Here is a 26028-nt window from a genome sequence, read left to right on the forward strand (position 1 = left end):
TGCCACAATGGTCTTATTCCCAGCCAAGAAGAAGGTCCCAGGAGCAGTCATGGAGCCCAAGATCTTCATCGCGCTCGAAGTTGTCGGGCTACGAGGGTAAGTCCCACAAGAAAAAGAATAGTAAGAACTCGAAAAGGTGTTCAACTTCTCCATTCTGTCTAAGTCTTTTGACGAGATGAAGGAGCATCATTATTTAAGGCCTGGCTCCACACTTCCCCAAATTTCTGGTAGCCAGAGAGACCCCGCTCAACTCCGAGAGTTTTATGAGGTCATGCACCTCATATTTGATTGGCCCATCCCCGCTGGTGTATATACATGCCATATTGTGTTGGGAGGGGCCCCAACTGGTTCCCCAGTGGCGACTGCGGCCTCAGCACCAGTCGATCCCCTTGGATACACAGATGAATCGGACAGGCGCTGGCCGTGCCACCTCGATTTTCCCTACGCTGATCCAGATGCCAGCACCCTCCGGCGGCGCAATCCCCATTCTGATCCCTGACACTGGCATGGAGCAAGAAGAGCATCATCTGATGCAGACTCTGGCACTGACTGGAGCCTTGACCTCCAGGACTGAACCCTATTCCAATGGGGTAGGACTTGGGAAGAATTGGGAGGGCTCGCTGGACCCTGAAGAATATCTGCCTCTTGACCCTAACATGGACTGGTGTTGAGGATTTGGCGAAGGCCAGTGGGCTGAACACTTATCCAGACAATGGCATTCTTTTTCCCCTTACCGTGGCTACAAAAGAGGGAGTGTCTATTTCAATGGTGTTAAGAAGGACGGCCGAAATCCTGGACCTATGTCTACCATCAGTGGCAGTCAAGACGAATGTCAAGCAGAACAATCACATGACAGTACCATTTATACAGTCTTCGTCCTTACTTTGTTACACAGCATGATCGGGTTTCATCTTTTAAGACTAATGTCTTGACTGTGGTGCTTCAACCGGGAGTGACCCCTTCTGAACTGCTTCTCCCCTTTAATCAGCACTTACAGATATCCAATTTGGGACTTGGACCAAGTCCAGCACAGGGACTCCTGTGAACACGACAATGGTCCGCCGCCATTGCCCCGCTCCAGTGGACCCCAATTTCATCACCGAACACTCTACCTACGAGAGCTTGATAATCCAAGCTTCAACTTCCCCTGTAAATCATGGCACATTCCCTACCACTCCTCTGGATTAGGAATCCAAGAGATTGGACACCTTGGGGAAGAAGATGCTTTCTTCCACCAGCGTAGCACTGTGGTCGTTGAACTTGTGTGTCTTTTGGGCTATTACTCCCATGCTCTGTGGGACTCTGTTGCGCAGGTGCTGCCCATGGTTCCGGAGGAGGCCCGGGCCATATTCTCCCAGGCTGTTGCTGACTGGAGGACTCCAGAACTGTTCACGTTTTGATGTGAAGTGGACCCCACCAACTCGCTGGGCAGAGTGGTTTCATCTACAGTGGCCTTGAGGCACCGCATGTGACAGAGGACAACTGGAATTTCTGGGGATGTCCAATTTTTGCTTATGGACATGCCCTTTGATAGCTCCTGTCTCTTTGGCGACAAGGCAGATTCAGCACTGGAGCGCTTTAAGGACAGCAGTCCTTTCCATGGCTCCTCGCCAACCCGAATCCGCCTTTAGCTCCATTCGTGGCCACTGAAGAGGTTTCCAGACATGTCTCTACCCTCCCAGCCAGTATGATGCGCAAACTTCCCAGCCTCTGTGTGGCTGAGGGCGTGGTATCCACAGACTTCATGAATCTGCAGCCAGAGGTTGGGCCAGTCCACCATACCCCCGGCAGCTGTAGTCCCCAAACCAGCATAGTTTGGCCCTTTACCAACATGGCACCCAATAGGAGGTAGGATACGCCATCACCTGCCCCGCTGGCAGTCTGTCTCATCTGACCAATGGGTTTTGCAGATTGTCTGGAGGGGCTACTCTCTCCTCTTCATGACTACCCCTTCGCATATGCCACCTGCTTGTGACAGGATGACGGAGGAGCATTTTTCCTTACTCCAACAGTAAGTGATGGCTCTCTTTGCCAAGGGAGCCATGGAGAAAGTACCGATGCCAGAAATATGTTTGCTATTCCCGCTGCTTTCTGGTGCCCATAAAGGACGGAGGCCTTTGTGCTATCCTAGATTTGCAAAAAGAACAATTGATGGACAGAATGCAGAACACTGTCATACATTCACACCAGTGCAGAGGACTGGGCCTAAATCCATCGTTTTTTGCTCACCATGCCATTCCAGTTTGGACCCAGCCATATGCAAATCAGTCTTGACCCTGCCCCCATTGGGAACAGTCCAGCCCGAACTGCCCGGCCTGGTCCTCCCTGGACTGGAAACAAGCATCCTACGACTGGTTTCAGGCTTTCAGCACTCACCAGCCAGGATAACTTGACTCCAGTGGCATGGAAAGCATGGGACCCACATCTAGGCATACCCGTCCCACTCGAAGTGACAAATGCAAAAAGTACAATTGATGGACAGACTGGGCTCCAAGAGATTGGCATCCCACGCTATTGAACATGTCCATCGGTCCTCCCATCAGACTGCCTCTTCTGGAGGATCTTCTGTCACATCAGCAGGAGAGGGTTCTCCGCCCGAACCTGTTAATTCTCCACCTTCTTGCCTGGAGATTGAGCAGCGACAGTTCACAGCTTTTAACCTTCCACCGAAAGTCTGTAAAGTTATTCTGGCAGCCAGGTGTCCCTTCACCAAAATGGTGTACGCCTTCCATTGGGCCAAGTTTGTGGCATGATGTGCAGAAAAACGGGTTGACCCCCCCTCCCCCCCCCCCCCCCTCTGCTTTCTTTTCTCAGGTTCTTCTCTTTAATATTTCCCTTGCTCAGCAAGGCTCTGGTCTTGAAACCTTAAAGGGTTTCCCTTCTGCTATATCAGCCTTTCTGTGGTTGCCTGACCAGCTACCCATTTTTCACATCCCCTATTGTACGTAGGTGCTTGAAAGATTTGCCCCCTGGAATACAGCTTGGTGGCCTGGAGGGGCAGGATCCTGTCATCCCCTGTAAAGATGGTAAACAGTCTAGGGGTCCTTAGTAATAGTCAGTTATCCTTATCAGATCAAGTTAATTCTATTACATATTCCGGTGTTTACACCCTAAAGACCATAAGAAAAATCCTATTGTTTATCTCGATTGAGTTAAGGTAAACAGTAGTTGTGACCCTAGTGTTGTCAAGGATATACTTAGGTGCTAATAAGGTGCCCATACGGAAGCTTTAATAATTTCAAAACTCAACAGCACGACTTCTACTTAAAATACCTAAATTTAGCTTGATGTCCATAGGAATCCGTGTGCTGCACTGGCTGCCATCCCAGGCGAGGGTACAATTTAGGTCTTTGTGCATTGTCCCCATGACCCTTTACTGGACAGGGCCTGAGTATTTCAATAATCGAATAAGATGGCACATTCCACAACACAACCTAAGGTCATCGACTGCCTCTTTGCTGGTCATCCCGAGGGTAAAGCCGTAAAATGGAGTGGAAGAAGTTTCTTCCATCTGGCTCCCAAACTTTGGAATGCTCTGCCTTTTAGTTTGAGAAGCCAAATACACAGACAACTGTTCAGGAAGGCGCTGAAAACTTGGTTGTTCCCGCCTAGTTCTTAACCTAAGTCCATTCCCTCTGGTCAGGTGATGACAGCTTTAGCACTAAGTCGCCTCGGCATACACGTGCTTTATAAAACCTTTATTTCATTTTATTTCTTATGTTTCCTCCCTCTCCTTTCATCATTCCCAGAGAGACCTGAATCTAGTTCTAACGTTCCAAATGTGCACTCCTTTTGAGCCCTTGCACTACTGTCCTCTCAGGCTCCTTTCTATCTAGACAGCCTTCCTAGTGGCAATAATATCTGCCCGGAGGGTCAGTGAGCTTCAGGCTTTGTCATCCAAGCCTCCATACCTGACATACAGGCTAGCTAGTTCTCCAAACTAAAACTTCTTTTCTGCCGCAAGTCATCACTTCTTTTCATGTACGCCAGTCCATCACTGTCTACTTTCTACGCTCCGCCTCATCCTGCTAAGGAGGAGGATCGACTTCACCGTCTAGACCCAAAAAGAGTGTTGTCCTTTTTCTACCTTAAGAGTTCCTGGTGGACAACCAACTCTTTGTTGGGTATGTCAGAACAAAGAATGGAAAGGCTGTGCAGATGTGGACCACCTCCCGATGACTCATGCTCTGCATTAAAATCTGCAAAGCATTGGCCAAAAAGCAACCACATGAGGGTTTTTATTTTCATTCCACCAGAGCCAAGGCAGCAACCAGTGTGTTAGCACGCGTCATTCCAATCCTGGACAACTGCCTGGCAGCGACGTGGGTTTCTTTGTGTACGTTCGCTAAACACTACTGCCTAGACAGTCAGGTCCGTAGGGATGGGCTCTTTGCCCGTTCGGTCCTGCAGGACCTTTTGATTTGAAATTATTTTGCAGACCCACCTCCAGTGAGATATTGCTTGGGTAGCTAGTCTTAGGTAAGGAATCTGCAGCTAGCATTCTCTATCATATGGAGAAGTTACTTACCTTCGGTAATGCCTTATCCAGTAGAGACTATTTCTAGCAGCAGATTCCTTACTGGCCCACCCATCATCCACACTCTGCGAATGGACTTCTAGGGGCAGGGATTTCCCTAGCTTTCCACACCAGTGTCAGTGTTTTCTGTGACTCTGCGCCTCCGGCATGGAAAGTCACAAAAAGAAACTGATGTCAGCACAATGGGGTGGTCCTTTATATAGGCATCACGCACTTCCTTTCCAGCCCTGACAATGCCGACGACGCCACATGGAGCCAATCGACACCACCTTCCGGCGCGTAGGGGTACTGCTCTAAATATTTTCTGGATCCATTCTGATGCCTGGGGATAATTCTAAGGTAAGGAATCAGCAGCTAGATAGTCTCTACCAGATAAGGATAACTAACTTGTCCATTAATGCTTCTTCTTTAATTCTTAGTGCATGAGGTTAGTCGTGGGTGGTGGACTGAAGCCACATGAAGGACAGGCATGACTTACTCACTTCTGCCCCGCCCCCCCCCCCCCCCCCCCAAAAACGGGGTGTTGTTCTTGCTTTTGCAGCAGCCACACAATTCTCAGGGCCTAGGAACTCTATTTGAGGCTCTTTGGAATGCATGAGTCCACACAGGAGTCCGGGTGCTGGTCAGTGGGTTGCAGGTGAAGTCTTTGTATGCTTGAGACTTCAGAACTGGAGGCCAGCACACACAAGCCCTTGGAGATTCTTCTTCAAGCAGGTTCACAGCAAAGTTTCAGTCTTTGTCCTCTCCTTGGCAGAAGTAGCAACTACTGGCCAACCCAGCAAAGCACACAGCAAAGGGGCAGTACTCCTCCTTACAGCTCTCCAGCTCTTCTCGTTGGCAAAGGTTCCTCTTGAGTCCAGAAGTGATCTAATTCTCTGTGGTTTAAGGTCCAATACTTATACCCAATTTTTTCTTTGTGGCAAGGGTCTCTGAGCCCAGTCAAAACTAGTTCTGTCCTCTCTGATGCAGCATCACTACAGGAGGTGGAGACAGCATTGTGCAGAGGAGACACTGCCTATTCAGGTGCTAATGAAACTTCTCCCACCACTCTAAATGCAGCCAAAGTCTATTCAGCTTAACTATGAGTCACCCAGGAAAGGCAGGACACTCCTCAAGCCCTCTGGTGGTTGTCTACAATGAGTGCCCCTGTCACTCCAAAACCAGACAGTCAATACACAAAACAGTAGAGACACACAAAATGGTTAAATAAGAAAATGCCTACTTTCTATCTAAAAGTGGAATTTTCAAACACACAATTTAAAAACCATCTCCCTAAAAAATGTTTAATTACATTTTGAGTTCAGAGAGCTTAAACTCCACTTCTCGATCTTGTCCCAATGGAATGTTATACTTCTAAAATGTTACAAAGCATCTCTCATGTTAACCTGTGGGACAGATAGCCTTTCAATCGTGAAAAACGAAATTGCCCCTATTTCACTATCAGCACATGTCAAACACACCAGTACATGTCCTACCCTTTACATACACTGCACCCTGCCCATGGGGGTACCGTGGGCCTAGCTGGGGGGTGGGTGCACTTGCCAGGTCAACATGGCAATTACAAACTGCACGCAGGCACTCCAGTGGTAGGCTTGACACTTAGAGGGCTCCTCCTGTGGGTGGCTCAACCGGTACTGCAAGCCTACCAGTAGGATTGGATTTGCAGGCCCTGACACACTCTATGCACTTTACTATGGACTTACCAGTAAAGAAAATATGCCAATCATAGATATTCAGTTGCAACACTAATTTATACAGGGAGCACTTGCACTTTGACACTGATCAACAGTGGAAGAGGTGCCCAAAGCATCTAAGGCAGCAATACAGAATCCAGTATACCAACCAAAATACTGGAGGTAGAGGCAAAAAGTCAGGGGAAACCACACCAAGGATGCCAAGTCTAACAGTGATAAAGCCAGGATTAAACGTCAAGTCCTCCTAATGTCATAGCTAAACCTTTTCCACTATATCCTATCTAGCAGTAGAGGTATGGTGTGTGTGTCTGCCCACCTCAGGGAATTTTACACTTTGTTGGGGGTTATCTTTGTGAAGGACTTGTTTTAAAGGACTCGCTATCTTAACCAAGCTTCTTTCTAAGCACTCCTAATGTTTGAGAATAAGAAAATAAAGGCATATGGAGACTGAGAGGCCTAGGGTACTATTTCATTCCAATTCAATAATCAAGTGAATTCCTTTGTACAATTGACTCACAAAGTTAGTGATAGCAAGCAGTGTTAGTAACAGCAAGTGCACTGTAGCAAGCTTACAACAGGGTGTGGTAGATGTATACCAACTCAGATGAGGCATAAGACAGTATTGTCATACCTATGTCTATTCTTGAGACTAGAGACTTAGTTTAGAGGCCAGTATTGAATCAAACCCTCAAAATAACTCAGTGACTCGGTCCCCACCATGCTCCTTACAACCCCCACCCCTCTTCCTGTCCCCTACCTTACCGCCCTGCTGGCATCATTGTGGCCCTCGGTCACACCTTTAAGCATACTTTTTGGCTCCTGGGAAAATGTTTGGGAGTGCCCATGCCCTGAGGGATGAGAATTGGAAAAGTACTTCATTTCAACTTTGGAAGCGTTTAGCCTACATTGATGTAGAATGTATTTATTGTTATTCAGAATATAATAAATGAAATTTTGAACAACAAACTATTGAACATGTTTATCTAAGGAATAGAGGAACCTGATACTGATTGCACTGCCTTTGAGATGCAATGAAATATCTGGGCCCGGTTTTGTGGCACACTTTCAGTGCACCTTCTAAAGGCATGTTTGCCTCTGCGCCCACGTTGGCAATACGGCACTGGTGCAGAGGCAAATTGATGTCCTTATTTGCAGATGAAGGAATGCTAGTGCTGGCCCTATATGTGCAACTATTTGTATTACAGAAGGGGCTGCACAAGCATTTGCGGCCCTTTCTGTACTACCAAAGAGCCCCAGGGGGGCAGAAAGCGCGCGCAAACGCCTGTTGCGCCCCTGGGCTATTTGTGTAATATGGCCCGTGGTGTGCTCACCCCCACCACTTATGAATATCGTTTCTTTTTCCTATTTTGAAATATCTATATGTACAACTGCTGGCAACTATGATTTCTATTTCCAACTCACAGTTCTTAACCTATCCCATTGGCACTTTGGATGCAGCCTTGGTCTTCGAAAATTAACTTCAACAAAGGTTTTACTCATAGGAAGATGATACCACTTGGCTACAGAAATCCCACCTACTGCTCTTCGTAGGATGTGCTAGTTCCAATCCTTTACCAACTTAATTTTTCTCTCAGATCCAAGCCTGATCAAGCTCATGAGTTTTCCTTCTTAGAGTATTCAAAATTCTGCTGTTGCTCACAGACTCCCAATGAGCCATTTAACTCCTTCCATGGCCTCCTTTGATTTAGACTACTGCAGTTGACTTCACCGTAGACCCCAAAGCACATATATTTCTTTTGCAGCGGATTAGAGTGTGACGGCTCATTTTGTGGCAGGGCCATGTGATGTCATTAGCCCTTCTCAATCCATAAACGAATCCATTCTCTCCCACTGGAGAAACAGGTTCACTTTACGGCCTTGTGGATTTTTCACTGGTCAGTCTGTCTTTCTCATCTGATTAATTTGAATAGGACCCCCTTTATATAGTAGTGGGTCACCTTTGATTTGTTTCAGAAGGCTCTCTAAATTGAACCCCTGGAAGGTGAGACTTTAAATGAGAGCATTTTCTTTTAACTTCTTTGGTATCTGAGACACTTTCCAGCACTGTGCAACCTTGAGTACCATCTGACCTTCTGTATGAAAGTTAAGTCACGGCGCCTACCCATAAACATAGCACACATCTGGTACATTACCTTCTAGCAATGTCTTTAATTTTTTTGTAACATTGCATCAAAGATGGAGTTTTTGTGGCTACCTTGGGTGTGTATATCCCAGTCTACTTGTAATGAAAGTTCTTATAATGTGAAAGCAGGCAGTCAGACACTGATGTGTTCTGTATCATGTGTTTCCTTACTCAGCTTTGCCTGGTTCAGAGGGGACTGAACTGGGGGAAAGAGAGTGAGGATTGTGATACAGTCAGATAGTGAGTGACTAGCTTGCAGACTACGTGATGTTGATTTTGGCGCTAAAATCAACGGTCAGTGTTGGCTACCTTGTCCTGAAATACAGAAAAATCCATAAAACAGTTCAGTGAGAATCAACTCTTCTTAGGCTTGTCTTCCCTTCTTGTAACAGCACTATTCTAAGAACATCTGAACATACTCATTTCTGAAAATAAAGCTTTTTATTCAAGTTTTGGTCGTTGTACATGTTTTTTTCTCTGTTTCTCTCTCCAAGTGCACTGGCGCTGCTTGTCTGGTATGTCCAGCTCTATGAAATCCTGGCTCCGACTTCCGGTGCTGTAAAGTTTGTGGTGGAGGGCCCTAGGCCCTCATGTTAGGAGCAGCAATGACCTGACACAGACACCAGATGAGGGTAGTGGGAATGGCCACGAGCACGTGCGCTCGGCCCCTTTTATTGCCAGCGTCATGTGACACCATGACGTCTGTGGTGGGTGGGTGTAAAGTGTAATACAGACACTTGAACACTAGAACGTGTCCATGCTAGGACACTACAGGTGCCACGTCCGATTTCCGGTGCCACGTCTCCTAAAGTGAGCACTGCAAGTGCTAATTTAAGGCACGGTCCCAGTCACAGTTTAGTTTACACTGACTGGTGTCTTGAACAGTTGATAAACCTCAGCAGCGCTATTTTATACTCCCGAACAGCGGTAAATGGTTGCTCGACATAAGAACTTTAAAGGCAAGTATTGCTTTTGAATGTAAGTGTAACTTCGTTTGTTGACACAGATAAAGTAAACCACGGGAACATAACAGCGACATTAATAAGGCAATCCAACACAATTAAAACCAAACAAGGCACAACGCAATAAAAGTGAATGAAACACAACATGGCAACAACTGCACAACACAAAAACATAAAGTTTAAATAAATGAGCACAAAGGCACAACAGCAAAAGAAAACAATAAAACACACCACCGCCTCAACAGAATGCCGTACAACCAATTTGCACAAATATTCTTGTCACAAATACCACCTCGTGAAACCTGATTTTATAATATGTTGGTTGAAAGGGATTACAGACAGCGCTGCCTTAACCATGGGAATAGATTCGCAGCAGTTAAACAATGTGTTGTGATCCGCGTTTTCTGCTGGTGCGCGCCCCCGTCCGCGATGCCCTGCCCAGGGGGGCGCTTTACAGGTGTCACTGCTGGTACACACGCAGCGCTCCCGGCGTGAAGCGCCCGCAGTCACGCGGAATCAAGGTTCGACCGCGGCCCGCCCAGCCCCGAGCAGTGCGCCGCTTTCTGTTGACGCGCCGGGCAGGATCCTGTGACTAGATAGACAGGACATTTTGAGGTTGATAAGCTGCCAGCGCACACTTCTGTCACTGGAGATACCGTGTCCTTTGTTGTCCATCCTGCCTCGGGCAAAACTGTCCATCCTTGTCAACGTCAGCTGCAAGATTTTGGGCTACGCTTAATTTTAAACTGATTATTCAAGTTGAATAAATGGTTACCTGGTGAATTCGCAAGGGACCATTTAGTGTCGTTTTGATTAACTATCTGGTCACCAAATTAATTTCGTATTTCTCCGCCTTTCGTGTTTAAATGACTAATATTTATAATTTCTCTCTGAAGTGCCTGGTTTGCTTTTTATGAGTCGAATGTTTGCTGTTGGTGGCCAATTTGTGCCCTAACCTCTGAGAACGGTCATCTTTATCAAGTCTTATCACATGGAAAGCGCTTAACCTAACACCCAAGGATCACTAGGCCAGAAAACCTCCAACAATGATCGGTTTTCAAATGAATTGTCATACTTCGTTGGTGTAAAACTGGCAGCAGTTTATTAACAATTTTTGCCAGCGACAAAGAAGCCCACATGCAGACTGGTTAAATCAGTAATAATCTTTAATTGGAATTGATATTTTTTCACAAGTATGAAATCAGAATATTAACTTTGAGTGACGATTCCTCTCCATGTACATTTACTTTATAGTACCTTTGCATTTTAACCCCTTCTTGTTTTATTTAGAATTTATGTATCTTATTTTTAACCTTTTCTAACTTGCATTTTCTCCTGCTTTTGTAAAGGATTTTAAATAATCATACAATAAAGTTGTTGTTGTTATAAGATTCCTCTCTCGCGGAGCATGCAGTCTCTTGGCGTAGAGTTGGGTTGTCTCCCTTGCTTATTTAACCTCTTCCATGCTCATGACAGCTCCCGGCCGCCGTGAGTCACGGTGGGCGTGTTCTGATGACGGCCTGGAGCCGTCATGACCACGCCTGCGATTGGAATCTCAGCACTGCGGCGGAATTTGCGCTGCAGCGATGAGGTTAACCAGTCTCAGGGGTGTAGCCAGTGGGCCATTAGCCCTATTGTAAGGCTGGACATTGCCCCCCTGTCTGCTGTTTACACTGTCACATACAACAATAATCAGGGTTCAGTGGGCACCTAAGGCTTCTGGGCCATGGAGCCACTGAACCTGCTGCCCCCTGCCATAGTCTTAACTCAACACTTTCCAACTAGTTGTTGGGCTGGAGTGTCATGCTAAATCAACTTTCATGCCTTTGTTATTAAGTTCGGCCCCTTGGCACCTCAAGGCCTACTTTTTGGAACACCCCGCACCCCCCACACTTTGCCTTTGTCAGAAAGAGGTAGGGGTGCAGATACCATTAACTTGTTTCTGTTCTTGAGCTTACCGTCCACTACTCTTCTCACTGTAAAGTTTAATGTCTTTACTGTGTCACTGTGGGTCTACTGTCAAAGTTGATCCTCTAAAGATATCAGAAGGATTACTCCCAAACACAGATAATGGTGGTGACCATTTGTTCCCACCTGAATCTTTTGTGACCGCGACTACATGGCACTGCTTAATAGCAGTGGTTTGCATACCTACCTGATATTGACATCGTTCTGACACCAGACTCGTCCCCTGCGAAGATGGCATTGTTCCACTTGATATTAAAGAAGGAAGCTTTTACACAAACAATGAGCATTGCACGTGCAGTAGACACTCAAGAACATACATATTTCCATCTCATTTCTCCCCTATTCCTCCTTCTGCCTTACATAGCACATATGGCCATTCTCGATGCTAAACGACTCTGCAGATAAAGTCCATCTAAGTGCCTTCCCAGAGGGCGACAGCCTTATGACGGGGTCTGTGCTCAATGGGTCCTCAGACACTTCCATGCATCTGTCTATTCATTCCCTCTGATGAGTTGCAGCTCTGAGCGTCTGTCTGACATTCACATGCTTTTTCCCAGACAAGCTGGACCTCAGCACAACTGCAGCATTCCGTCCTAAGGTGCTGACCCCTTTACATCTGGAGCAATCCATTACTCTTACTGCTTTCTGATCTCCATCTTATCCCACTGATAAAGAGAGATTGCACTGGCTGGACCCAAGGTGCGCTGTCAGTTTTTATATCAACTGCACTAAAGACTTCAGGTCTGATACTGTAACCTCTTTGTAGTATACACTGGCAACAAGAAGGACACCGCATTGCAAAAGAGGCCTCTGTCCCACTGGACAATCTTGTGCATCAAAATATGTTATGCTCTTGTGAAGAAAAATGTGCCTAAAGATCTCTAAGATCTGCCGAGCAGCAACATTGGAATCCCTTTACAGTTTCACCAAGCACTATTGTTTGGACTGCAAGGTGAAAAGGAATGGCAGTTTCAGTACATTCAGTACTCCAGGACTTCTTAGTTTGACCATTTGACCAGAGCTGCTTCCGGTAAGGGGCACTGCTTTGGAATCTGTTCAACAGGTGATGAATTTACAGGTGCTTTCTTTCTGGTGGATACTCTGTCTACCTGCAGATTCTTCACTGATCCCGCTCTACTTTCCGTTCTGAAGGATGGTCATAGGTCTCTACAGTAAGATGTCAACAAAAATTGTTGCACTGCACCTTAATATAGCAGTTGATATCATTTCCTTGTCTCTGCCTCTAAGGGCATGGAAAAAGTGGATGGGGATCTGACGTCAGGGCTCCAGAGTGGTCACTATATGGCTTAAGTGACAGCACCACAACTTGACCCCAACACCGTCATGATGCTTGAAATCTATCTGTTTACTCTGGAGAGCTAGTTCTGATGTTTCCAGATCCAGTCTGGCACCTGGGGTATTTACCTGCAGGTAGGTAGAGTATCTGCCTGAAAGATAATTTCCGAAGCTACGTCATTTGTTTATCGGTGACGATTACTCACTTCTGTAGTATGCAGTCTTTTTGTGTAGCGTGAGTTTCTAGAGATACCTCCCTAGTTTGACATTAAAATTAACTTGCTAATTTACAGGTACCCCCCAACTCTTTCCTTTTTTAGCCAGCCCTACCATTTTTGCATCCCAAGGCCTGCTTTTTACGGGACTGTTCTCCACACTTAACCATAGACCATGCGATACAGGTTCATGAACTTGTACCTTCTCGCGAGCTTACCGCCATGCTATTAAGGGGTTACTGTCCCATTGTGGTTCCTCTGTCTTCATACCTCTGGTTCTCTTGTCAGGAGCAGCCTGCTAGAGACAGTGGCATTGAGATGTTCAATAGGAACAAGTTCATGCTGCCCTTAGATTAGTGTACTTAATATCCCATGTAGCCGGCATTCTCAAATCAATTAAACCGTGCCTTATGAATTCCATCGCCATGCTCCTGCAAAATATGCACACAACTACCTTCAATTTCTTTCTTGACTTTTCAACTATGCTATGGGATGCAGCCCCCTCTATTAAAACCTGGGAATTATTTCGGACAAAAGTTGCAACGTTGAGCCCAGCACCTGTGTCACATCCAGCAAGTGTGCCCTAATGGCAATCAGCGATCCCTTCTTCCTTACAACCTTAGGTCATTGCTCACAAGATGGATAACTAAGTTGTCTAGTTTCCCTGATTAGGAGCTCATTTGCCTTGGGAACCTGTTGACCCCACTTCATAATGGCCATTCAGCATCACAAGGTAATATTGGTGGAAATCTTTGAATTAATGCCAGTTGGCCGCCCACTTCTGCTCTCTGGCTATAAAACTGACTAGTGAGGCCAAGTGACTTCCGTCTGCTGCACATTCTTGCTGTTAAGACCCAACACACAAATAGGCAGTCATGGTGGGAGTTACGGCATGTTGTTACTGCTACTGCCTTCTGGCATAATTTCTGCATTTTGTTTCTGCTGGCGCCTTCTGGTATAATTGCTGCATGTTGTTTCTGATATAGCCGTTGTAGGCAATGGACTGCTATCGGCCCAACTTCATCATACCTTTTTCTGTAGGCTCAGTTTTGCAACTGTGCTTCCCACCTTTATGCATAATGAATGATCCAAAGACTGCTTCCAGACAACACACCAACATGTTGAGAAAGTTACAGCTCTCTTCATGTATTGCCAGGAAAGAACAAGAGGTTTGATATCAAAAACTGGACACATAAAGTCAGTCTTTAAGACATGAAAGGCAATTAGTAATGGAAGCATTATTAATGAGAAAAATAGGTCACTGCGCTACTCCTTTAAAGTATTCATAAGATGTATTGGTAGGGTATAAACAGAAAGGTTGAGTAGGGATTTTAAATCTAAAATTTACAACTTTTGAATATTTACTTGCTTTGTTTCACCTGTTGGTTGAAATAATTCAATTTATTGCTTTGGTGAGCTATCTGCCAAGATGCTCATACGTACCGAGGATTTCTAGAGTTGGAGAATGAGGTTTCCCTGTAGACCACTATTTCAGAGCTTTATAAGCTATTCTATTGATAATTGCGTAAGGAAAATTAAAGGGTCACTTTTTAAAAAGTGTTGTTTTTGTTTATCGTGCTTCAAATATTGGAATGTGTAGCGTGCTAACCTAATAAGGAGTTAAAATAGTGGCAAAATACACATATGTGAAGAACCGTGTTTTTGGATGCAATTTTCTTAAAGTTTTGGAACAGTATTTGCACCACACAAAGCATGTTGAGAGGCAGTACCACGAAGGGGGGCGTAGCCAGCAGCCCAACATGCCATGCCGTACGTGTAACTCGCTAGCTTCCAGACTCGAGCACTTTAATCTGTGGAAATTAATGGCTTAGCATTGGCATCTAGACTCATGGGCATATTGGAGTTGTTTGTTTGTTAAGGGCGTGCTGGTGTTTTGGAGAACTTCTTGCCCTTGTAGTCAACGTGGAGCGGAGAGCGGTTGAGTGCCGGACCATGCGGCCTGTAGGGAATCAAAATGAGAAAAAAAACCAGGACAGGCAGCAGCTGCGGACTCCATTTGGACACACTGGTCGCTCATCTTGGACGCCCTGTGAGTTGGATCCGAGTAGAGATGTGCGACTGGCTGGATCCTGATGGAGCTTCCTGCCGGCCCGAGTGGTAGCAGTGTCTGGCTCAGCATGCTGAGGTGGGACGTAGTTGCCATAGCCGAGCCTGGGTCCGATTGGAGGGACCCACGTCTGGATTTGAGGTGAGGCCGGGACCTCAGAGGAAAGGATGGTAGCGGCCCGGGTGGTAGCCCTGGGGCCCAGGGAGACTACCTAGCAGGGTCCCGGGGTGGCGCCTTCCGGGTGTGAAGTGAAGAGACGATCCGGACCACAGATCAGGGGCCTCCAGCTTGCCCTCCCCTAAGATTTAAATCACTCATGAGGCCATTCCTGATGGAGTGGTGACGAGCCCCGGGGGTGAGACTCGGCCGGCAGTTGTTGACCTGGTGGCAGAGTAGGGCTCTGAGAGAGAGCTAAAGCATCTCACCCTGTAAAGAAGGTGCTAGGCTGGCGGGGCAGCTGGCAACGCTGAAGGCGTGGACCAGCCCATTTGGGCAGAGAATAGCACTGATGGCTGTGCAGCCCCCGATGTGCTATAGGCCTCGGTGAGGTGATTTCCCCCCATCAGACGATATTCGGCATGAAGAAGCTGGGTGGCTAGATCGGTAAATGGTTCCAGCTGCTTGGTTCTGTGGTGGAGCGCAGTGAGGGCCCCTGGAGAGTGATTGGGATGCCCCTGGGTGCTCCTGTTAATACTGGAGACCATTGAAGGGCAGAGGAAATAAAGCCTTGAGCAGGAGGAGGCCCCACATGTCTATTGGAGAACAAATCACTGAACCCCTGTTGAACAAACCAGTAGAGTAAATAGGAGAATACATTGCAGAGTACTATCGTGAAATTAGTGAGGAACAGTGTGGCGCCGAGGCCTGACTGGGGACACTTTACCTGCACACCCTTCTATATATACCAGAAAACTGCTTTGCTAGATAGACCTGTGTGGCTCCTGAACTAGTTGCCCACAAGAAGCGTACCAAGACCAAGAGTGACAAAATTACACCCCGCACGTGCTCCCGCTCCACTCCATCTGTAAGCTTACTGGCTATGTTCACCAGTGACTTTGTACTGCCTACAATAGAGACTCCTCCTGCAGATAAATTAGACATAATTCTCGAAGGAATACGAGAGTCACAAGCAGCCTTGGAACAGAGGATGTGAATCATAAAAATGGACATAAACCTGTTGAAAGGTGATCAATGTAAACTATCAGATCCAAATGAGCTGTCTCAGTCACAGACTACTCTTTGCAGCTTTTGCTGCTGCAGCAACAAGTTGATCAACTACAGGAACGAGCAGAGGACCCAGAGGGCAGAGCCCTTCTTAATAATGTGAGAATCATTTGGATCCCTGAGGGGAAAGAAGGCCCTCGTCCCACACAGTTTATTGAAACCTGGCTTCGGACCGAGTTAGCCCCTGAGGAATTGTCAGACTGGTTCACAGTGGAAAGAGCTTAAAGAGTCCCTCTGAGGAAACTGATCCCTGGGGCCCGCCACAACCTATAGTGGTTAGAATCCTTAATTTCAAATATGAGGACACCATATTGCAAGCCACAAGGGAGAAAGCACCTATTCTCATGGATAATGTGAGGATTTCCCTTTTTCCTGGCTACACCATCATTGTACAGCGCAAATGTGCTTCCTTCCAGGAAGCTAAGACAGTTGCGAACAGCTGGCCTTACCTATGCACTGCTGTTTCTAACTAGACTAAACGTAATTCACGAACAGAACACCCATTTTTTCAACACCCCGTTACAGACCCGGGAGTGGCTTGAGCACCACTTTCCAGGCACACGCACTACGAATGTAATGAGAGTGGTACACCTAAGGAACAACACATTGCAGGTAGGAGACACCAGACAAGGCATAAACAAGGAGATAAAAGACGGACTCTTTCCCCCCAACAGGCACTAGAGGGGCAATCGGCAGGGATAAGTTCAGCACAGAAGATGCGGACATCTAAACCATCTATCAGTCCAACGCATCAAATTTTAGTGTCTCAGATTCCAAATCTAATGGCAGTATGGCACTTTTCCCGTCATTCACTTCACAGATGGTTAATAACTTGCTGGCTTGGACACGTGTGAGTTATGAAAATGTAATTGTGTGTTTGGGCAGGTGATTCCCAGTGTATGAAGTTCTACCAGACACGTTCACACACTGGATCAGGTACAGGCCACAGTGGCAATGGGTTACTATGACATGTTTATTATTGATATGCTGATATGAAACCTGCTTTCTTAGAATGCTAACTGTTGGGCCCTTCTCTCTCATGTTTGTACATTATGTGGGGTCTTGGGTCCGGGTGCCCCACTTTTACAGCAATGTACACGTTATGCAAGTGTAATGGCTCTCTAGGGTCTTGCAATGGCCTCCCCAGTAGGGGAAGGCAGACGGTTAATTTGGTTCATGTTGCCACTGTTGGGTTTACAGTTTGGTCGAACGAAGGATAGTCGCTGGACCGAGTATTTGATGAATGTTCTGACTAGTTTATCAAAGTTACTTACCATAATGATGAGGGGTGCTGTGAAATGTGCTGGAGATGTCCGAAGTGGATGATGGTGCAAAACCGGGGCTATCTAGTGTGATGAATACTTATAATGTGATACCATGGAAAGTGAGGGGCATGGGGTCAGCACACAAACAGCACAAAATGTCAGAACAATTGCTTAGACGCCGGGCACATGTCGCTTTCATTCAAGAAACACACTTGGTTGACACAGAGGCACAAAAACTGCGTAGGCGGTGGAGAGGTCAATATTTCTATACAACCTATTCTGTATACTCTAGAGGTGTCACAATATGGCTCTGCGCATGGTTTCCATTTGCAGTCTTGGACTCAAGAACCGACACACAAGGTCGCTATGTATTATTAAAGAGCACATTAGATGGGGAACCACTGGTACTAGGATGTATTTAGGCACCTACAACACTGTCCGACTAGACCTAATACCCATGGATATTAGAAGGGGACTTTAATGCAGTGTTGGATATAACATTAGATAGGCCCCATCCCCCCTTCAAGGCACCGCCTGTGCACCAAGCTCGGGTGTTGAGGCAGTGGGTGGATGGTTGGGAGCTTCTGGATGTGTGGCACAGCCGAAATGAGGGTCTAAGGGAATACTCCTTCTATTCTTATCCATATATGCTACACTCCCAGCTAGATATATATTTCCCCCTGTTTTTAGAGTGCCGGCCACGCTTACCTGCACTGCTGTCCCTCTCACTTGCACCGTGAATTGGATTAATTCACCGCATTTCGCGGGTCCCTCGCCCCTGTCTCGTTGGCGGCCATCTTAGGTGAGGGGTGATCCATACCGCGGTCTAGTCCTCATTTAGGAGGCTCGACCAGCATAAATATCGGGTAAATTCAAGGCGAGCTCTCATACCAGCCTCGGCGCATTTCCTCGCAGCGCTCTATCATTGCGCAGCTCTTGCTGTTTTTAAAATCCCCGTTTTGTCTTTTGGGTTAATTTGTGTTTGCAATATTTTCCCCTGTTTTTAGAGTGCCGGCCACGCTTACCTGCACTGCTGTCCCTCTCACTTGCACCGTAAATTGGATTAATTCACCGCATTTCGCGGGTCCCTCGCCCCTGTCTCGTTGGCGGCCATCTTAGGTGAGGGGTGATCCATACCGCGGTCTAGTCCTCATTTAGGAGGCTCGACCAGCATAAATATCAGTCATGCCTACGCGCAGCGTCATCGCGCAGCGGGATCGCCGGACTTCCGCCGGAGTTACGCCTGATTTCAGCCCGTCTGCGCCCGTCCACGCTGAGGACGGGCTGGACTCGGCTGGCACTCCCCCTCCACTCTCTGAGGTACCCAGGCAATACTCTATGTCAGAACTTATGGCTTTCAGACCATTAGCGCAGCTATGCTCTCACCGCTCCTCCCCTGAAGAAATTTTGCATTCCCGTCTATGCATGACATGTAAAGTTTCTTTTCGCTTCTTCGCTCCTGGTCCCATTAGATCCCGTTCGCGCCCTGGAAGCCATCCTGTCATTCCGCCTAGAACTGGTTTCCTAATAAATGCGCGTTCGCTTATCAAACACAATGTTGCCTTCCACGAATTCGTGGAAGAGAGACAGCCGGATTGGGTATTTATTACGGAGACTTGGACTTCGGATTCCTCCGGTCACGATCTACTTTTGGCCATTCCTGATGGCTATTCTCTCCATAGGCAGGGCAGACTATTGCGTAGAGGTGGAGGAATTGCCATCCTTTTTAAATCCTCCCTTTCCTGCACTATTAAATCTCTATCAATGCCTCAAGATCGCTTTCAGGCACTATATTTCTGCATTCTGTGTGCTCCATCTGTCTCTTTCACTGGGATACTTATATACAGGCCACCTGGCCCTAGGGCCAGCTTTTCTGCGGATCTACTCAGAATCCTCGAACCCTATTTTGGAAAATCCTATCTCTCCATCTTGGGGGACTTCAATTTCCATCTTGATGAAGTCAACTCAAAGGATACCCTGACATTAATCGAGTCACTTGGAGCCTGTGATCTCGTTCAGCTGGTGAGCAGCCCAACACACAGGGCTGGTCATATTTTGGATGGGGTATTTTCTAGTGATTTAAGACTATCTACTGGCCCCCCTTTGCCGCTGGTCTGGACAGACCATTTTGCAGTGCCGCTGGAACTTGCTCTCCCTGCCTTGCCCTTAGTGAACCAGGCCGCCACTACATTTGCTCTTAGGAGAAACTTTAGAAACATCACGGATGAGGCTCTTGCTTCTCATGTTCGGACCTCGGAGTCCTTCTCCTTGAAAGAGGCGGATGAGGCAGCTCAAGAACTTATGGATTCTGTCACCAATGCAGTTGAAAAGCTTGCCCCCGCCTCCCTCCGATATGTAGCTCGGCAGAAGCCTACTGCACCCTGGTTCTCCGAACACCTGAGACTTTTAAGGCAGGGGTGAGGGGGAGCGAGAGAAGTTGGAGGAAATCGTGGGATCCGAAGGATCGGGAGGTTCATAAGTCCGCTTTGCGGGAGTATAAACAGAGAGTGGTAATGGAAAAGCAGGAGGATTTCTCCAATCTTACAAGTTCCCTAACTTCATCTAGGGAACTTTTTAAAATTGCTGATTCACTATGCTCTCTTCAACTCCCTGATCCAGTGGTTAGTTCTCAGGATCTTTGTAATGACATCTCGGACTTCTTTCACAGCAAAATTTCGGACATTCATATCTCTCTAGAAGCCCAATGCCATTCGCTGGATAAGGATGTCCCTCCTGCCATAGCCAGTCTGGATATTTTGGGTGAAGGCCCTTCCGAATTATTCACGCAATTTCCATCACTGTCTTTGGAAGGACTGAACCTCCTACTTGACAAGACCAAATCCTCCTCCCCAATGGATCCCCTACCGCTTAAAAAACTTAAAAGAGTGTAGAACCAGCATTCTTCCGCCTATGCTGGAAGTCATGAATAGGGCCATTGTCCAGGGTTCTTTTCCACCAGTGTGGAAGAAGGCTATTGTGAAGCCTCTCCTTAAAAAACCGTCTTTGGATCCTGGCCTTCTTAAAAACTTCAGGCCTATCTCATTGCTCCCTGCCCCGGCAAAAATATTAGAAGCACACCTCAACACTCATCTTTCTACCTTTCTTGAGACCAGTGATTACCTTGATAACACGCAGCACGGATTCAGAAAACATCACAGTACTGAATCCGCTCTCACTGTTGTGGTAGACAACATTCGCCGCAAAGTAGATAGCGGCCAAACTACAGTACTGGTCCTATTGGATCTCACGGCCGCGTTCGATACCCTGTCTCCCGCCATCCTAACATCTCGGCTTAGGGAGGCAGTGGTCACTGGGCCGGCCCTGAGTCTTCTTAACTCCTTTCTCCATGGCAGAGAACAGAGAGTAATGCTTGAAAATTTCCTCTCCCCTGCCAAGTCATTGCAATGTGGGGTGCCACAGGGGTCGGCCTTGAGTCCGACCCTGTTCAATATCTATGTGGCCCCCCTTGCTAGACTAGTAAGATTGCAGGGGATGGAGGTGGTGTCTTACGCAGACGACACCCAGATCATGGTATCGCTGGCTCACTCCTCTGTCTGTACATCCGCCCTTAGCTTTAGGTCATGCATGCAGCATGTGGCAGATTGGATGATCATCAACTCCCTAAAGCTAAACGGCGACAAGACAGAGGTCTTGGTCTTCGGGAAAGACCAATATGTTTGGTCGAGCGAGTGGTGGCCTTCATCTCTTGGCATCTGCCCCACTCCCTCCCAATCAGCCAGAAATCTCGGTGTTGTCTTTGACACCTCACGCTCTATGACGCTCCAAGTTAATAGGACCGTGGCCACGTGCTGGAGTGTTATTAGGATCCTAAATAGAATTCGTAATTATCTCTCCCTCCAGGCGCGCAAACAGATCGCAGTCGCTCTTGTTGGCTCCAGGCTCGATTATTGTAACTCTTTGTATGTGGAGCTCAACAAGGGCCTCATTCATCGACTGCAAATTGTGCAGAATGCTGCAGCGCGCTTTGTTCTGGCCCTTCCTATGGCATCATCGGCCACGACTGCTAGGAGAGACTTTCACTGGCTCCCTGTCCAGTATAGAATTTCTTTTAAGATCCTATGTCTTACATACAGAGCACTTGCGGCTGGCCCCGATGACGCACTCGGGACCCTGCTCATCCGCTATGTTCCAACAAGATGTCTTCGATCGGCCGGGCTACTGCAACTTGTAGTGCCCCGGGCTAGGCTGACCAGATGGGGAGCGGGAGCTTTTTCTGTCGCCGCTCCTCAGCTCTGGAATTCTCTTCCAATTGAGATTAAAACCTCACCCTCAATTGATTTGTTTAAAAAGGCCCTTAAAACTTGGTGCTTCATTAGAGCCTACCAATGAGAGAATGCTGTTTGATCCGGCGAGCTGTATTATTTGAAGTAGGCGCCTTGACGCCCATTGGGCAAAGTTTGCGCAGGACAAGATACATTTCATTCATTCATTCAGATAGGTTCCTCTGATCAGCATACAATCTAAAATAACACATGCTATATATCTAGGTAAAACTATCTCTGACCACTGTCCTCTCGACTAACACTCACATAGGGTTGTCTGCCTGCCCCTATTCCTACATGGAAAATGCAACCACGCTTATTGGAAGACAGGGTCTTTAAAGAGACCCTGCCTGGGGCAATCAGCATTTATTTCTGCTAGAACACCGCTAAAGCCTCCTCCCCATCACGAGAAGGGGAGGCCTTCAAGTTGATAGTAAGGGGGACGGCAATTAACACGATGGTGGGAGCCAGAAGGGACACACTCCAGGAACTTGAAAGCTTTGAGAAATCACTAGGTCCCTTGAAAAGAAGGGCAGCGGAGAGCGCTGAAAATGCACCCCAACTCCAAGAGGCCGGAATAACACTTGAAGAGCTGCTAGAACGACTCCTGTTGATAGATTATTGGGCATATATACAAAAAGTGCATAACGATGCATTATATAAAACAATTGCTGAATGATATTGAAAAAGGCCAAGAATTCACATGAATAAAACGTATTAAAAAAACCTGTAAAGTTCTTCCGTGGCCTAACATACCTCAGCATCTCCGTACTCGAGTGACCACCGCCGCCGGGCCACACAGCGCCAGGGCGTCCAGTGCCTGGTAATGCACCAAAGCTCAGAGAACGAGTTGCAGATCTTATGAGACAGACATCTGTCTTTAAACCACAACAAAGTGGCATTCATCTACATGGAGCCTTCTTCCCATTCGCCTATATATTTGGTGTGAGCCAGTGGACAAGATCTAAGCGCAATTAAAGTGTGTTATTATAACTGCTCCAGAGATCTACGACTATTCAATTGCACAAAAGTTGCCCGTGCATCGATTATTTTTAGCCTTTGACCATCTCTTCCAGTGTGGATTCTATCTTTGATTCATTAACTTACACCTTCAGAAATGTATAAGCCTTTTCTTCTTTGCTGATCCTTTTATCCATTTCACCTCTCTCTCCCACATGTCGGTTGCATTCATTGAAGTTTAATATTTGGCAAGTTGTATTTGTTGCTTTCCTGATGAAGGCGCTTGGGTCGCTGAAACGCTTGTAGACTCCGATCTACAAAGATCCATCCACGATCAAAGCCACTCTGTTGTCTCTCTACTTGGTCACACAATTCATTTAGCCAACGCATATCGTCTCATGCGAGACTTCTTCAAGGCTTGATATTATGTATATAAATTGTTAATTGTTAATCTGTGTTCAACGGATGCCCTTTGCAGTTTAGTCGCTACCCTGATGCTTAACGCTATCGTCTGCATCGTTCTCATCCTATTAAGATGACTATATTGGCACTATATTTATTTGTGTTGCTGACCTCGCTTTACTAAAGAGAAACGAATTAACAATGTATGTACATAATTTCAAGCCCTGAAGAAGTCTCGCATGAGACGAAACGCGTTGGCTAAATGAATTGTGTGACCATTGGATTTTAACAACTGAACATATCTATTAATAAAGAACAAGTTTTGCAACTACAAGAACAATTTTGGACCTGCTTTTTTTACCAATCATTATGGACATTTCATGATTCAATGAATTTGAATGAAATTTATAATTGATGTGTGCTAATTCCAATCTTTTTCACATCTGTAACACAGTTTCCTTTTTTTTTAGGTCTTATATGTAAATCCAGTATGCGCTTTTGCAATGAAAGATCAACTAGGGATCCCACAATTTCCTTGAGTTTATACAACATTACCTTCTAATACTCTTTAATTATTGAACAGGACCAGATCATGTGGACAAAAACTGCTTGCCAATGTCTACATCTCGGGTATTGTTGAGTATGGAATGCATTCATCTTATGAATGATTGAAGATGTAAAATAGATACTCTGTAGAAATGTAAACTGCACACGTTTAAAACCAACACTACACAGGTCCACTTTTTTGTCGACAAAGATAATATCCCAAGCACCTTCCAAAAATAGGGTCCTCCAGCCTTCCTCCCATTTAGCCCTAATCAATGGTACTGCGATCCATCAGAGCGTCATAACATTGAAAAAATCAGATTTGCCTAATGTGTCAGCCGCACAAGCCTACCAGGAAATCCTTCCCTGGTTCTTTGGGATTTTCCACTAGCCTTGCAAATGTCTAAGCCTGTCCTACCTGCACACTAAACTGCGCCTTAGATCCATTGAAAGTGTGTTGTATTGCTGCATCAGAAAAAATGATTGGTTTAATATTCTCTTAAAAAGCCATTACCTATATATCTTTGTTCCTACACTTGTGTCAGTGTGTCCATGATCAAAAGTGGGTGTTTTTGTCACCTCGGTTTCTCTTTCCAGTTCCAGGTCTGTTTCCCATACCCATGTGTGTATGTTTCTAACGCCATAGTTTTGACTTCTTTGGTTGTTTCACTGCTCGCATGTTTGCTTCTCTATAGGAACTTCCTTGTTTCTCTCTTTATGCTCCTCTAGCTGGGTCTGCCCCTTGCCTGTGGATTTGTACCTGCTTCTGTAAGGATGTGTGTACCCTGACTCATGATCAGCTTTTCCTTGTCTTGTTGGCCTCCTATTTGTGTCACTCCCTCGTGCATTAAAAAAAACCCTGCTTAGCCCACATAGTATTTAGGGATATGATTCCCTTCTGTTGGCACGCATTCACCCAACACTAACATCAAATAGGACTCCAAAATCCTGCTGTCTACTCAATATTACTACCATTAGCTACATCCAGAGAAATATGTGGTAATAGGGCAGTGTCAACCACTAAAAACATGTCCCTGGTACTCCCACATGCATTCACTAAGAGCAAAACATGAAAACATTTCTTGATTTGACAACCTATTAGATTCTATTTCAGTTTGCATGTAGCCTAGAAAATGGACTGCCGTCCGCTTGATGCATCTGCAACATGGGAGAGACACGTGTTGATATGTCAAAGACATTAAATAAATAACTATTGTGTATGTTGTTTTATAGGCTGCTTCTGGAACTCCTTGAGCTTCTTTTCGACAAATTCAATGCAGTGGCTTCGGCTCATGCTGTTGTTCTGGCACATCTCCAGCTAACAGTGGCATCTCCCACCAGCCAGCAGGACGGTGACGTTAAATTGTATGACATGGCGGATGTCTGGGTTAAAATCCAAGCGGTTCTTCAGGTAAAATTTTACACTTTTTCAGTAGAGTCCAAAGTGACAGGATGTTTAACTGTTGGCATATGGATTGTGGGTTAGTGCTTCCTGTTTTCTGAAAACTTGTTTGTGAGAGTAGTCCATTTTGAAAGGAGTTAGATCATTTGAGAGACTTGTGTCTAAGTGATAGTCAGGAGTAGTATACTTGTAAAGCAACTGCTTGTACTACGCTGTTAACCATAGCAGATATTTATTTTTGAACACTCGACAGGCAGCTCTTGATTGTTCAGTTAGGACAGTAAGGGTTCCCTTAGCGTAGAGAGGCTGCATTGAATTCAAGTCAGATTTGCACCTACCAGATCAGTGCCGGTACCTGCTCAAAAGATCCCTTTGTCCTTCCTTTGAGGATGCTCGCTTTTCCACTGCAGTAAATTTAATACATTAGAAAGATCAGGCATAGGCTTTGCATGAGCAGTGGACTGATGGAACGAAACAAGGCACATATCTAGATATTTCACAGGGAAAAAAGGTAGGAAACTAGTTGTGGGTAAAAACGATCATAAAACCTTTTTCGATTTCTTGTTGATTTTTTTGATGGCCTTCGTAGCAGGGACGGTGCTCGAGCATTGCAAACTAAATGTTGATTAAATACTACTGTGTTTATGTTGCGTCATTGCTTAGTGTTATTTTTATTCTTATGTTATAGCATCTTCCCCCCTCCAAAGACATTGGATCTTGACCTTTTCTAAAATAGCGCCATGAGTAAGTTCATTAAGTGCTTGGAGGGATGTGAAGCAGTAGAGCTTTCTTTCAGTAACCCTCCTAATCCTGCCTAAATCTTAATTTGTAATTGTGCCCCGGATGTGCGTTGCAGGAACTGTATGTGATCCCACATCTTTTCTGTGGAATTAGAAAAACCTTTCTTAGATGCTGAAAGCAGAAAACCAAGTCCAAAAAGTGCCCAGTGGCTGCCTCTGGATCTGGCACAGAGCAACGTAGAGTAGTCTGAGGTACTGTAAGGGGTAAAGATGGTCATCCGAGAATGGAATGGGATAATACTCTTATCCATGGAAGCAGACAC

The 26028-nt window shown here is 46.1% G+C and overlaps 1 protein-coding gene across 1 annotated transcript in view; it reads left to right on the forward strand.

The window, feature by feature from the left end:
• EXOC4 (exocyst complex component 4) overlaps window positions 1-26028 on the forward strand; it is a 1743085-nt gene that overhangs the window by 411017 nt on the left and 1306040 nt on the right. The window contains exon 7 of the mRNA XM_078677470.1: window positions 24797-24974. Coding sequence (XP_078533596.1) covers window positions 24797-24974 — 178 coding nt within the window. The remainder of the gene's footprint in view (window positions 1-24796; window positions 24975-26028) is intronic.

This window comes from Lissotriton helveticus, chromosome 1_1, assembly GCF_964261635.1.
Source record: "Lissotriton helveticus chromosome 1_1, aLisHel1.1, whole genome shotgun sequence".
In the NCBI taxonomy this organism is placed as follows: domain Eukaryota; kingdom Metazoa; phylum Chordata; class Amphibia; order Caudata; family Salamandridae; genus Lissotriton; species Lissotriton helveticus.